This window comes from Tursiops truncatus, chromosome 8, assembly GCF_011762595.2.
Source record: "Tursiops truncatus isolate mTurTru1 chromosome 8, mTurTru1.mat.Y, whole genome shotgun sequence".
Taxonomy (NCBI): Eukaryota; Metazoa; Chordata; class Mammalia; order Artiodactyla; family Delphinidae; genus Tursiops; species Tursiops truncatus.
Window position 1 is genome coordinate 7,638,279 of NC_047041.1, and position 15,055 is coordinate 7,653,333.

Sequence of the window (15,055 nt, forward strand, 5' to 3'; positions counted from 1 at the left end):
ACTCCCAGTGCACCAACTTCCTGGGCCCCGGAAAGATGAGCACGGCCTCCACCATCCACGGCGGATACGAGATAGGATGTCCCTCCTCTGAGGGAGTGTCCTTCCTGTCCAAAGCCGAAAACCCAGCCAAGGAATCAGCTCCAAACCTGCAGATAGAGGCCTGGGCCCCTGCCCCCTACCCAGAGCTGGTGCCAGACCCAGGACAAATGCCTTCCCTCGGGCACGAGTCCATCCAGGGGGAAACTGCTTTACTGTGAGAGAAATCTCGCACCCACATCCGGAGCGGGAGCCACCCTGCTGTGTTAGGAAATACAAAAATATGACACAGGGATGGATCACCCAGATGATGAAGGAAAGTGCTGCTCCTTCAGTCTGGGCATCTGTCCAGTCCCTCCCTGAAGCTGGACCAGCCTGGCCCCTGCCAAGATTTCTGCCCTCAGAGGACATGCCCCCATCTGGGGAAGAGAAAGGTCCGGGTCACTGCTGGACCTTGCCCCCAGCACGTTGGCCTCGTCCATGAGGGGAAGGCCCCTCCGAGAGCCCAGCCCCGTGCCCCTGCAGACCAGAGCAGGGAGGCCACGCTCCACCCTCTGTCCCACCCGACCCTGTCACCCTCCCGCCGGCCCACGGCCCACGACAGGAACTATAGCACCACCAGCCAGGGTCCTGGGATCCATCCCTACTGTGTAACTTCAGGAAAGTCACTCCCTGAGCCTCAGGCTCCTGTGTGTAAAGCAAAGGGGCTGGATCAGACACTCTGTATTAGTCTGTTTGGGCTGCCATAATAAAATACTACAGACCAGTGGCTTAAACAACAGACATGCATTTCTCACAGTTCTGGAGGCTGGAAGTCCAAGATCAAGGTGCCAGTGAGGTTGCTTTCTGGTGAGACCTCTCTTCCTGGCTTCCTATAGACAGCGGTCTTCTCACCGTATCCTCACATGGCCTTTCCTCTGCGTGTTCAGAGACAGAGAGAGAGAGAGAGAGAGAGATCTCTGGTGTCTCTACCTCTTCTCATAAGGACTCCAGTCCTATTGGATTAGGGCCCCACCCTTATGACCTCATTTAACCTTAACTACCTCTTTAAAGGCCCTATGTCCAAATATGTGCCATTGGCGGTCAGAGCTTCACCATATGAGTTCGGGGGTGGGGCGGACACAATTCACATATAGCAGGGACCTGCCAGGTCTGACAAGCTATAACCTGTGACTTGGGGTACACGGAGAAGGCTGGATCCTCCAGCCATACTCATATGGCATCTGCTCTGGGGGCTGCCAGAGCCCAGCCCTCTGCTGCCCCCTCTTTCCCCAGGACTGCACGTGCCATTGACCTAGGAACTTCTGAAGTCCCAAAGGCAGGGCAGCCCCAGACAGGCTATGCAAGAGAAGGGGCCAGGGACATGAGCATCTGAGAGAGAGACAGAGACAGAGAGACAGGGAGAGAGAGAGGTTGAGAGGACACACGAGTACACAAAGTCAAGGAGGGTCCACCGTCTACAGAAAAAAATCCCACAGGGTGGCCCTGAAAGCCCTCATAGCTGAAGCCTCCGTATTTACCACATGGTGGGTGGTTAAGCCCGTGGACCCAGGGGGCTGGGAAGCCTGAATCCAGGCTCTGCCTCCTTCTAGCTCTGTGACCACGGGCAAGCTCCCTAACCTTGCTGTGCCTGAGAGTCCCCATCTCTACCATGGGAGCCACGGCACCTGCCTCAAAGGCTGGTCGCGAGGCTTGAATGAGCAGAGTGCCGGGCAGAGGGAAGCAAGGCTGTTAGGATCACTGCCTTCCCTCACTTGATCCGCAAGGGCCCCATGGTGCACCCTGCCATCCACATTTCCTGGGCGAGTGTGACAGTGTCATAGTAGAGCAGGCCCCACGATCCTACCAACTTGGTTCAGACCTGAGCCCCATCACATATTATGGTAACTTCAGCTCTCCGCCTCAGCTTCCCCATCTGCAAAACGGGAGGATGATAACTGCGGACCCCTGTTAGGATTGCTTTGAGACGTAGAGAGAATAATGCGTTGAAAGCACTGGGTAAAGTGCCTGGTGTAGAGTCAGGGCTTCGTAAAACGTTCGCTGTTATTACTGGGCCCTTCCTCCCAGAGCCCCGTCTGGCTCACCCTGTTCTCCCTCCCCAGAGGTCACACAGCAGCCCAGGTTTCGTGGGGTGTTCATTTTGCTCCTCCACCGTGTGGCCAGCAGGGGAAGGATGGGCTGGTGGGACTGAGGATGGCATCACAGAGGATGGCTAAGTCCCTCGCCCTGGGAGAATCCTCGGGAAGAGGATGCAGCAGCACAGGCTGTGGAGCCTCTCCCTGGACCCACGGCCGCCAGAGCCCTCGCGGCCCGGGTGCTTGGGTGAGGGCCCGCAGCTCCCAGCAGGTGTCTGGCTGCAGAAGCAGGGGAGAGGATGGCGGGGCCTCTCTCCAAGTCCTCTCTTCCTGGACACCCAGCCTCAGGCCGTCTTCTCCGGGCCTGGCACCAGAATGGAGGCCACCTGGCATTCATCGGGAAGGCAGACCAGGGGACGCAGGACAGGTTGTGGAAGAGGAGAGGAGACAGTCTGGGCTGAGGCCAGAGAGAAGTCTTCCATGGGAGCCAGATCCCTGCCCCATCTGCTACTACCCAGCAGCAGCCACATTGGGGGATGAGACCTTGACCCGGGTGCGCACAACAGGGTCGCTTGGTCTTAGGATGTACAGTCGTGTATATCTCTACCCTTGAAGCCCCTACCCTCCAGCCCTACCCCACTGCTTCCTCCAGCTTCAGACTGCTGCCTGCCCAAGGGGCCACCCACCCACCCCCAGGACCAATGAGCCTCATTAGGTTCCACGCTGGGCCCTCACTGGAGCCCAGCTCTGCAATCTCTCCCCTCCAGTCACCCCAGTACCCCCCATCTCATCTGTCCGTCTTAGGGGCCAAGAGTCTCTACTCGGTGTGCAGCTGCCGCTCATCCTGGCCTTCTTTGTGAAGAGCATCCTTCCTGGCCCCAGGGAACAAAACTGGGGGTTGGTCCCTGAAGACACAGGGTCTGGGGCAAAAGGCCCCGTGCAAACCTCCACCTTCCCTGACAGCCCTCATTCAAACCACATGACAGGCACCAATGGAGTCCCCAGGCAGCTATAAGAAGGGGAGGCAAAGAGATGATTAAAAAAACTTGAGGGACATGGCAGGTGGGCGAGGTGAGTGAGGAGGGAGAAGAGAGGAGGCCTTGTTGCCAGGCAATCAGGCCGGTTCAAGCCCTTTCCAGGCTGTTTGCATATCAATGAACATCCTATATTCAGCACCAGGTTTGGGCCACCCACCCAATGCATTCCCTCCAAACCTCCATCCTCCCTCAACTGTGCTCACGAGGCCTCCCAGCTCTTGGGGCTCAGCCTGGCTCTCCACTGCCCAGCTGAGGCTCCAGGGGCTTTGGAAAGAGCAGAGTGGTGGCAGCTGCCCACACTGGATAACCTCACACAGGGTGCAGTCTGCCCCTGGCCAGCCCAGCTCCCCCACTACCGCTGCCAACTGAATGCCAAGTGCCTGCCCTCAGGGGTGGGACAGGGGGGCTGGATGCACAGACAGGAAGCAGCACAGCACAGGCAGGGGCCAGAGATGAGCCCTAAGCCTCCCGCAGACACTGGGACAGTCAGGAAGGCTCTTTGGAAGCAGTTAGTGGACCAGAGGCCGGTGGACACGCACACAGGCCCTGGCATGTTCACCCCTGTGCAGGTGAGGTATATAGGCCCCGCTCCTGGTCCACATCTGCACACACAGGTGGCACCCGCAGGAGAGGCCATCAGGGTCACACTAGTGCCCACCAAGCTGGAGGGAACGCTGCCCCAGGCCTTGGAGGTGGCGACCCCAGAAACAGTGATTCACCGCTAATAACCCACTTACCCTCCTGAAGCTGAGTGCGTGCTTACGACCGTTTCTCAAGCAGAAGGTGGCGGCCTGGAGGTGCGTCTCCAGAGCCAAGTTCAGAGGAGGGAAGGGGCAGGGAGGACGGGGAAGTGACAAGAATCAGCAAATGAGAGAGTGTCCACCTGGCCTGGACCTGGAGGCCACAAAGTCCCAGGGTTTCATTTGCATGTGAGAACAGTGGAGGTTTATAAGAGAGGAATGATGGAAAAGAAAAGAGAAAGAAAGGAGAGGTGAGGAGATGCAGAAGGAAAGAACGAGGGAAGGAGGAAAACCAGGGTGAGAAGACCAAGGCCCCCTCTTCGCCCTGCGCTCGGCTCCCTCCCCAGGAACGCGTTGTGGCCTCGCCTTCACACCCCCAAGCGGCCCGTGGGGAGCGGGCGCTGAGCTCTCCCCCGGTTTAATGAACACATCTCCCCTTCTCTAATTAGGCGGAACAAACAACTTGAACCAGAATTTTTATTTCCCAGAAAAGCACACGCCCGGACACAGTAAATATGTCATTAATCATCATTCTGGGCGAGGAGCGCCCTGGGTGCGGGGAGCGGGCAGCAGTCAGGGGCCTAATTAGCTCGGCCCCCGGCTCCCCTCCCACCGGCCCTGCACCCCTCAAGTAGATCAACCTGAGGGGTGCCTGCAGAGTAAAATTTATGTAAATGCCCCTCGTTAGCACCACGAAAAAGTAAAGAAAAAGAGAGGAGGAAGAACAATACGATCTCCCTCCCTCCTCAACCCCAACCCCGAGGTCTTCTTTTCATCCAGGAAATTGTTGATTATCGCTTGGTTATTTATAGACGCGGGAGGTCAGCAGAGCCGGAGCCAGCAGGTTACGTTGGTGCGGCCGCAGCTCCCTGCTCCGGCTGGGCGGGGCTACACCGCCCGCGCGCCAAGCCCTACCCCCGGGGGCCGGCCTCCAGGTTAGCGCCCTGGCCCTGAGGCTGAGCTCAAGACCCTTACCCCACCGGCTCCTGGGACTGACCGTAGCACCCTCCCCCAGCCCCTCTCCAAGATCCCTCTGCCCAGGGCTGAGACCATCACCCCACGTCCCAGGAGAGAATATGGACGGGAACAGGCCTGCGCCCAGGCCGTTCTACAGCAGAGGAGAAACAGGCCGGGACTACTGCCCTGCTCTGCAGATCTCTCCGGCATCTGAGTCTGGCTTTGTCTACAGCAGGACGCGCCGTTCTGGACCGAAGCTCCCGTCCTGTTCTCCTAGTGTTGGAGGGTACTGAACTGAGGACCTAGAGGCAGGGTCCAGCCGCCTGCATGTCACTGCTAAACTCGGAAGCTACTTAATTATCTAACTGTTCCCACCTTTAAGTGGGGATCACACCACCCGGCTTCCAGGTCCTCAGGAAGCTGCAGTGGGAGGGTCATGGGCTCAGGGCTCACCATTCTCAAGTGCAAATCCCAGCCCTGCCCAGCAAGTTCCTGACTCACTTTGAACTCAGTTTTCTCTTCCGTTATTTAGGAGACAAGGCTCCCTTCCTTCCAGGGTCCTGTGAGGATTAGAGAGGATGTCATGGTTATTCTCAGGGAGGTTTTGAGGAAGTAGAGTCTGTCCATCTATTCCTTGGCTCCAGTCATGGCAAAGTAAGACTGCATCCGGCACCCCCTGCTGCAGGATCAAGTTCCTTCCTGGGGTGTACTGAGCAAGTCCAGTCTCCCCACCTTGTCCCCTGAAGTGACCCTCCTGCACACTGCACCTCCCCAGTATGCACCCACCTTCGTGGGCCACCAGGGAGCTCAGGGTTCGGGGCAGTAAACGGCTGCGGAAGTAGCTGGAAGGGGGCTCAGAGGAGGGAGGGGGTAGCGGCAATGATGGGAAACAGCAGCTGTGAGGAATGACCTCGTGGTCACGGGGAAGACAGGAGACCTTTAGGCTTGCGTTAGTTTCTAGGGCCACGGTAACCAAGTACCACAACTTGGTTCTTCAAACAACCAAAATGTGTTGTCTCACACTTGTAGAGGCGAAAAATCAAGGTGTGGGCAGGGCTGTGCTTCCTCCAAAGGCCCCAGAGGGAGGATCTTCCTGCCTCTTCCAGCTCCTGGGGGCTCCTGGCTTCCTGCCTCTTCCAGTTCCTGGGGGCTCCTGGCTTTCCTTCCAGTTCCTGGGGGCTCCTGGCTTCCTGCCTCTTCCAGGTCCTGGTGGCTCCTGGCTTTCCTTGGCTTGTGACATCATCATTCCAATCTCTGCCTCCTTCTCGCCATGGCCCCCTTCCTTGTTTCTCCCTGTGTCTTTTCCTCCTCTTACAAGGACACCAGTCACTCGATTTGGGGCCCACTCTACATCCAGGTTGATCTTGTCTCAAGATCCTTAACTAATTACTAGTTACTTAACCAAGTTGTGAAGGCCCTATTTCCAAATAAGGTCACAGTCTGAGGTTCTGGGTGAAGATGAATTGGGGGGATACTATTCAACTCACTCCAAGACCCTCTTACTTATATTATCACCAACTTGAAGTGAGTTTGGTCAAGCTCCGTAGCCTCTCTTGATCACACCTGTTTTCTCACCTGTCAAATGAAAGACGATGGCATCTGTCCCGCCTGTGGCTTGGTCCGAGCTCTAATGAGGTCAGGAAGTGAAACGATTGAAACGTTGAAAGGGTTTGTACAGGTAAAGTAATGAAATGGTCAGTGTGCGTTGATTCTGCCCACATCCCTCCCAGCCCCGCCCTTACCCCCACCCCCCAAACTGCACCCCCTTCTACAGCCTGCGGCATCCCCAGGGGCCACAGCACCTGCATGTAGCCCCCCACCTCAGAGCTTCCTGCAGACCCAGAGACACCCCCAGGCCAGAGGCAGAATAGTCACAAGTTCATTTCTACATAGAAGCTGGTTTCCGTCAGGCCCAGCCTGGCTTCTTTTATGTGTCAGGGTGGGCAAGTCCAGGCTGATTTTCACACATGCTGGAAAACTTTCCAGTTCCTTGTTCCAGCCGAAGCCCAGCACACATCTGGGCCAGGGAGCCAACGGTAACCCCTGGCTCTGCATGGAGACGGGCTCCCCTGGGTGTGCTGAGCTGACCCACCTCCATCCACAGGGCTCCCTCCTCCTCTCCAAGACTGGCACGTGACCCACCCAGGCCACCCCAGCTGAGTGACAAGTGACAAGGGCCTTCTCTCCCCCCGCAGACCTTGCTTCGCGACGGCAAGCGTGAGAGCATTGTGAGTACCCTCTTCATCTCCCCCGGCGACGTGGAGAACGGGCAGAGCATCGTGTGCCGAGCCACCAACAAAGCCATCCCCGGAGGAAAGGAGACCTCGGTCACCATCGACATCCAGCGTGAGTACTGACCCAGCCCCACCCCTGCCCGGAGCACGGGTGGGGGGAGGTAGCCAGGCCAGAGCCATACCCCTGCAGGAGGGCTGGAGACAGGACCTGGGTCAGTCAACCCCAGGGGCACCCAAAGGACCATCTTGTCCTTCTTCCTGTCAGAGATGAGGGTGACAATCTTCTTAAAAACATCACTGGGGACTTTGCTGGCGGTCCAGTGATTAAGACTCTGCGCTTCCACTGCAGCGGGCACGGGATCGATCCCTGGTCAGGAAACTAAGATTCCGCCTGCCACGCAGCGCGGCCAAAAAACAAACAAACAAACAAAAGAAAACATCACCGATGAGGGTCCTTTACAAGCGACAAGTTGAAGCCCCATTTCCATACCTGTAGGAGGTAGAACTTCCACACCGACAAATAGGGTGGTCAGCCGTGGCAGTGCCAGCCCAGCCGGGCGGCCTCACACCCTCCCTTGGAGAGGAAGCCAGAGCAGAGGTGCTGGGAGCAGAAGGGGCACCCAGGGCTCCAGAGTGGAGGCACGGCACCAGGCCCTGTCTTGGCAGCGTCGGTCAGGGAGAGAAGAGGAAGAGGAAGAGGAATCATCGCTCAGTCAGCTCGTACTTTGCCCGTATTATCTCATGTAATCTTTTTATTTATTTCTTTTTGGCTGCATTGGGTCTTCATTGCCGCGCGCCGGCTTTCTCTAGTTGCAGCGAGCGGGGGCTACTCTTCGTTGTGGTGCGTGGGCTTCTCATTGCAGTGACTTCTCTTGTTGCGGAGCACGGGCTCTACGCACACGGGCTTCAGTAGTTGTGGCTCGTGGGCTCAGTAGTTGTGGCTCGCGGGTTCAGTAGTTGTGGCTCGCAGACTCTAGAGCGCAGGCTCAGTAGTTGTGGCGCACGGGCTTAGTTGCTCCGCGGCATGTGGGATCTTCCCGGACCAGGGTACGACTGCGGTCCCTATCTGGGAAACCGAGGGCCCCCAGGCCGCACGGGTTTCTGAGGTGGGCATCCAGCTCTCCAGAGCCCACGCTGGGAACTCTTCTTGTAGACGTCCACACCAGGAGCCCTCAGCCAGGGTCAGTTATTACGACGAGCATGAACAGTGACACTTTAAATCTCCTCCAGCATTGCATTCCCAAAGTCCCTAAAGGAGACCCCTGAAGGTCTAAAATCTCTCTACGGTACCCGTCGGCCTCCGCGAACAAAGGTGAGCTCAACACAGGGCCCCAGCAGCTTTGCTCTCCATACTGGACTGACTTAGGTTGGAAGTGTCAGCCCCCGGAAGTCGACTCTTCTTCTCTTAAACCCCCCTCCCTGCCACAGAGCATGAGGCCACCATGAGCTGGTGGCTTTGGTTGGAGTCTCTGAAGGACAAGCCCAGAGCTGTAGGTTGGCATTTGTTTCTTCCTTGCCATTTTACTCATTTTAATTCAAATCCACCTAGAAACACCTCCCAACAGCCCTGGCTCATCTAAGTGTCTGCATTCTGTGCTCCACGTGGCTCTCCAGGGATCTGGGGTCTGCAGGGGCCATGTCCTGGGGCTTCCAGGGCCCGCCTTGGGAGCCAGAGAGCAGACTTCTCCCAGTGTCTGGAATCCTGGCAGGTGACCTTTAGGTTCCAGAGGGCGGAAGAAACTGTTGAAACCCTCACATGGGCTTGCTCCGGACACCTAGACACAACAGCTGAGGCCTTGGAGAAGGTTTTGTATTTGCCATTTTGACCAGCTGTTAACACCCCCCCACCCCCACCTGTACCAGGCAGAGGACTCTGGCCAGGTCTAGGACCAGGGCGATGGGAGGGAGGCCCTCGCTCTGAGGGTCATGTAAGTTCAGGGTCACGCTGAGAGGGATGCCTCCCTCCCCAACCCCAGTCCAGGCCTTGGCTGTCCACAGCCGCCTGCTTCCTCCATGCAGCAGGCGTGGCATCTAGCAGCAGGCCCAGCTACAGAAAGGAAGCGAGATGCTGGAGGATGGAGTGGTCCACATCCAGAGAGGCTCCACCACCCACGAGCCATGCGGGCCTAAGCTGGACACCTCACCGCAGACATGCCCGTTCCTTGTCTGATCTGATCGAATGACATCCGAGTTCTCTTTTCGCCCTGAGATTGACCGTGAATCAGAGCTCTCTCAAGATACAAGCCAAATCTGAGAGGAATGAGGGTGGGAGACACAGACATCCAAGCCTCCTATAACAGGCTGCCAGTCGTGGCCACTGTGCAGCGCCTCCCTCCTTCGCCCACCAACCCCCCAGCTGGTCAGGAGACCTATGCCAGCCACGGAACCCTCACAAAAGAACCACCTGGGCGGCTCCTGGGCCCTGGCAGGAGAGACCCAGGGCAAGGGGTGTTCCTGCTTCCTCCAGTCCGCTATCCGTCACACAGCAGAACCTCTTCTGTCAACAAGAAAGTCATCATCATGACAACAGCCCACCAACTACTAAAACACATTCCTCTAAACACACTCTAATGAGATGATCAATTTACCAGGGCACGCAGATGACAGTCTGCACGGGAGGAGGTCGCCGGCCTTGCCAGGTCTCTGGACTTTGCTGGCCTTCTTTCCAGGAACAACTCAGCCACCTGAGGGGGGAGGCATCGGGAATGAGGTCGGGCTGAGGTTGAGAACCCAGGTGCCCGGTTTCCTAGGTGGGCCCCGTCCAAGGCAGTCTAGCGTCGTGGTTAAACCCATAGCATCCTTCCTGGTTTGAATTCTGGCTCTGCCACTTACTGAGTGATGCCGACCTGGTCATTTGACCTCCTTGTGCCTCGGTTTCCTCATCTGTGCGTGGAGGTAGCAGCGCTTGGCTCACCTGCTGGCTGCGAGGATTACATTAAACCATTCGGGTGGTGACCCTAGCACAGCGCCCGGCACCTGTCAGCTGCTGTTACCGTGCACAGTCCTGGGGGTGCAGCTGCCCCTCCCCGATGCCCCCAGCCCCAACAGGGGGAGGTCTGCATCCATTTGTCCCCTCTCCTGAAGGTGTCTGCGTGCGCCTGCCGAGCAAGAGAGCACGCTCTCGCCACGCCCTCCCTCCTGCTCTCCCCCTGCCCCCGCGTATCCCTTTGTTCATTCAGTAAGCATCCAGCTGTTCACTGTGGACACCACGGGCTGGATCAGAGCTGCCTTTCCAAACCTGCTCATTTTCTCAGTCAACCAAGAAGCAACGAAACTCAGCAAAAACACATTTGTTGTTTGTTTCCCTTGGTCTTTAGATGTTACCCAACGGAAGACAAAGCCCCCAGATTGAGTAATGGGAGAGAAAGCTTAACACCCCCAAAGCCTTGCTACATCTGGACTCTGCGTACAGCTGCCAAGTTGCAAATGGATGTGCTGTACAATCACTGAATCACGGAGTTTCTCACCCCCTCCTCGATGTAATACTTCCCCTGAAAACACACACACACACATACACACACACACACACACACACACACACACACACACACGGGCAGGTTGCTGATGGAAACACTAAAAGACTCTCAGCTGTGACATCTGTTCAATGCGATCTCAGTTCCACCAGCTACATCAAAGCTGCCCCCTGCAAGTTATTCAGCTGACATCACAAATGGGATTAAAATCGTGTTTAATAGTTGGATATGACATAAACTATTTATACCTCTGGAGCCCGGTAGACTACTGAGACTTCACATCCTGCGCGTGCAGAGGAGAGGGGTGGAGAGACGAGCACGGGCACCTCTGGGCCTCGGGTGGGAGCACAGGTGAGACTGGCAAGTGTGGAAGCTTCCCAGGGCCTGTTCGCTGGGGTACCGAGCATGTTGCAGAGAGGTAGGGAAGCTGCAGGAGAGGGGTGCTCACAGGATAAACTGAGAAGGGCAGCTCTGTGGTGGAGGAGGGGAGCAGGCAGCCCGAAGGGGGTCCTCCATCAGGTGTGCGCCCCATCTCCCTGCCACCAAAGCCTCATCACTTTATAAAGCACATCCAGGTGAGGGCAGACCTCCTGGAACTACCCCGCAAGTTCTGTGGCGGGTTTCTAGAGGCCATTGAACTAGCCCTGGAAGCCGGTGGTCCTCGGCTGGGTGGGCCGGCATCAGGGTGACGGGCAGAAGCCGGGGAGAGGCTGCAGGGTTCTGGGGGTGCAGCTCTCCTGGGAGGTGTGGGGAGAGCTGTCACGGAGAGTCCTGGCCACACATCTTTGGGACCACTGGAATTACGCTTTAGAAACCAAGATTGAGATCACTGAAGTACTTCCCCGGTAATTAACTCTCCAGAAAAAGGCAGACAAGCCAGCTGTTCCAGTAGCAGAAGCTCGTGGTCCCCAACCAGAACCCGGGGATAATGTGGGGAGAACAGCCCCAGCTCAGTCTCCACCTGCTGCTCAGGAACCAGCGTTCTCTCCCGTGTCTTAACAAGCTGTCTGCAGACCCCAGCACAGCCCCTGTGGGTCATCTCCCTGGGCCCGGTGCCCCAGCACTGGCAGCTTGAGCACCAGCAGGGCACAGGGAGGCCGAGTGGCCAAAGGATCCCAACTCCGGGGTGGGTGAGCTCCGTCCACGGCTGGGCGACTGCACAGATGACTCTCTGAGGGGCTCGGGGACCACCCTGCCGTCTCAGCCAGGAGCTGGGCCAGGCGGCTGGGGTCTCGCTCCCCCGGTGGTGCCCTTCACATGCACGCAGAGGGGTCAGCATTTTCTCGGTGGTCTCTGAGAAACCGACCTCCTCACTTCTTTTTCTGAAAATGGGCTGAACCCCTGGAAAGTTCTCATGCCCTTCCAGCACATTGCCGTGCTTACTGGTGAGGTCGGGCTAGAAGACGTGGCCGCGGGGCCTGGCTAGGACGCAGGGACCAAGCTGCCCTCTTCACTCAGCCTGGAGCCGAACTCCAGCCGGACCTCCAGGACCCGACAAGGAAGAAGGGCAGGCACTGGCTGTCATCGCCCCTCCCCTGAAGCGCAGATGCCTGGGGTGCTGGGGCCTGGGCGCGTGCCCAGGAGCTCGAGGATGCCCAGCTTTTAGAGCAGGTCCCGAGGCTGCTTCCCTGGAGCTCAGGAGGGCCAGGCCGCCTTGGGGCCTCTCTCTGGGCTGATTCCCCGCCTCTTATCTCTGCTGTCGATCCCTCCTCCTCTTGTTCCCATCTCTAGGTCACTCCGCGTCTGTTTCTCCCTCTTTTCTCAGTTTCTCATTATTTTGTTTGGTCTTTCTCCCCAGCACCCTATCATTTTCTGTCTCCATCTGTTTAGTCTCCCTTGGTCTTTCTGCCTTAAGTCTAAATTTTTTGTCTGATTGTGTGTCTCTGTGTACATGTCAGTCTCTCTCTGAACCTGTCCATCTCTGCTCTCTGCTTCTCTGGGTTTCTGCCTCTTTTTCTTAGTCTGCCTCTGCACTTTCTCTCTCTCTCTCCCTCTCTCTGTGTCTCTCTCTCTCTCTGTGTATGTCTCCCTCTCTCTATGTCTCTCTCTCTCCCTCCCTCATCTCCATGTCTCTCCTATGTAGGCATCTCTCTGCCTGTCCCCCCCCTCTCTTCGGCACGGATCTGTGTGTCCTTGTGTCTCCCCGTCTCTCTCCCCCTCTCTGACTTCTGTCTCCGCTACCTCCGACCATTTCACACTTCAGAGCTGGGCTTCTCGTCATGTTGAGTGAGAAAGACGAGCCAGGCCTGGGGAGCTGAGGGCTGGGTGACACCAGTCAGCACTCAGCAGAGATGATTAGGCTGATGAAAGGGTGTAAATGCCACTTTCAAGGCAACAGATGCACCAGAACCTTTACACAAAGAGACACGAAACAGATACTTCAGAGACAGAAAGTTAGTATTTAAAGGGGCTTAGTGTCCACATCCCCCTCTGGCCTCTGCAGCCCCTCTTCCCACCTCTCCTTTCTGCAGTGGTTAGTACTCCCAAAGCTGGAAGGTGGACAGTACGCTCTGAGGCCCAGGCAGCCCTGCTTCCTGGCTGACCGTTCGTTTAAACACCGGCCTTGAATCCACAGCGGGAGCCCTGACCCCACCGCCAGACGGCCTGAAATCCGGCACTTCCAGGGAGGCAGGGAGCCCCCTGCCAAGGCCCCCAACTTTCTGGGGACCCCCAGGGGAGTGGCTGCTCTGAGAGTCCCAGGTGGTGGAATCACTGGCCTTTACCCTCATGTTCTCCCGGGGATTCAGCCCCCAAACCGTGAACGCAGCTCCCCGTCTGCAAGGACACCCCTTTCTCTCTGCAGACCCCCCGCTTGTCAACCTGTCGGTGGAGCCACAGCCAGTGCTGGAGGACAACGTGGTCACGTTTCACTGCTCTGCAAAGGCCAACCCCGCCGTCACCCAGTACAGGTAAGAGCCCTGCTGGGGAGGCCCAGACCGTGGCGCCCTGCACACCCCTCCTTGTCACAGGGGCATCACCTGTGGTCCTGGTCGGTGCCTGCACGGTGCCTGGTCCACTGTGGGTGTGCTCAGCACACCCGTTCACCCCTGGCCAGGTGGACTTCTCCTTTCCTTCATGAGCACACACTCCCCTCCTCTGAGGCAGAAGATTTCACTCCTTCTGTTTGAACAGCTTGTTTACCCCTTATTTCTGAAAGGAGGGAAAGAGGCTCAGGGAAAAAAAAGCTGAAACAGCCAGGAGAACGAGCATGATCAATCAGCATCTGGATTCTAGTCCTGTGCTCACCAAACCGTTCTCCTGGGGGCGTCGGGTCTCCGGGGCAGCCAGCCCTGAGCGGCGGGTACCCGGAATCCATCATACCCGCCGCCCCTGTGCAGCCTTTGCTCACCACACTGATAAAAGCGTCACTTCTTTGCGCACGCCTGTCTTTCCCTGTGGACTGAGCTTCTTGAAGGCGGGCCCGCAGTTCGGTCACCTAACAGCTCTCAGTGGAGCACTTGTGTAGCACGCACTCGGTGCTCCAGGACATTAGCTCGCAGACTCCGTAAACACGTAGAGCAGCCCTCTCTGGGCACCCTCCTGCCCGGGCACCATCACCACCCAAGACTTCCAGACACAGAGCGGCCTCAGAGGTGCTCCGGGGTCTGACTCAGACACTCCCCTCCTTGAGGCATCTGTGCAACTCACCATAGCCCTCACTCTGCCCCGTCCCTTCCCCCAGCCCACACCTGATGGAAGAGCCTGGTGTCGCCTCCACTGTCGAGATGGGCTATGAAGCCCCAGCATGAGCCAGTGCCAGGAATGGTCCCAGACTAGGAAACAAGCCTGCCAGTGGGAGTGGAGGACAGGGGAGATGAGAGGCAGTGCGGCCCCAGAGGGCAGAACTCGAGGAAATGGGCCAGAGGGGCAGCCAGAGATTCAGGCTGGACATAGGTGGTGCCCCTGCAGTGCAGATAATTAACGCTGGAACCGGAAACCCAGGAAAAGCTCAGAGTCTTTATCCTTGAGATAAAGGATGGGAGGAAAACCCATCCGTCCTGTCGATTTCACCAGTCACTGGGCTAGAGGCAGGAGAAAGGGCAGACGACCTTCAGGCACCCTGGAGTCCTACAGCCCCTTAGGTCCAGGGGGCAGGTCTGGTTTGACTGGGACAAGTGACAAAGGTGCAGAAGGAGATGCACAAAGAGTCTCTGTTTTTTTCTGAGCTTCCACCCTGCACCTGCAAGACCTGGGCTCCATCCACAGGTGGGCTTCTCTCTGTTGTCTGCTCTCTGCTCGCAAGCACTAAACACCGGCACCATCTGCCCAGAAAAGACCTCTAACGCCAGTTTCCCTGGGCAGGCCTTCTCTCCCACTGACCCCCCCGGGCAGGCACACCCACATTCACCCTCACATCGTTGACAATAATAAGGTATAAATCTACGTATGGAGAGGTCATCAGAAAGCAAATGTGGCAAGATACTAACAACAGGTGGATCTAGGTGAAGGGAATATGGCAGGTACTTGGGCCATTCTGGTGACTTTTCTATAACTACAAAGTTA

The 15,055-nt window shown here is 57.2% G+C and overlaps 1 protein-coding gene across 1 annotated transcript in view; it reads left to right on the forward strand.

Moving 5' to 3' along the window:
* Positions 1 to 15,055, forward strand: part of KIRREL3 (kirre like nephrin family adhesion molecule 3) — a 146,666-nt gene that overhangs the window by 106,742 nt on the left and 24,869 nt on the right. Inside the window, exons 6-7 of the mRNA XM_073807948.1 lie at positions 7,041 to 7,191; positions 13,356 to 13,461. Coding sequence (XP_073664049.1) covers positions 7,041 to 7,191; positions 13,356 to 13,461 — 257 coding nt within the window. The remainder of the gene's footprint in view (positions 1 to 7,040; positions 7,192 to 13,355; positions 13,462 to 15,055) is intronic.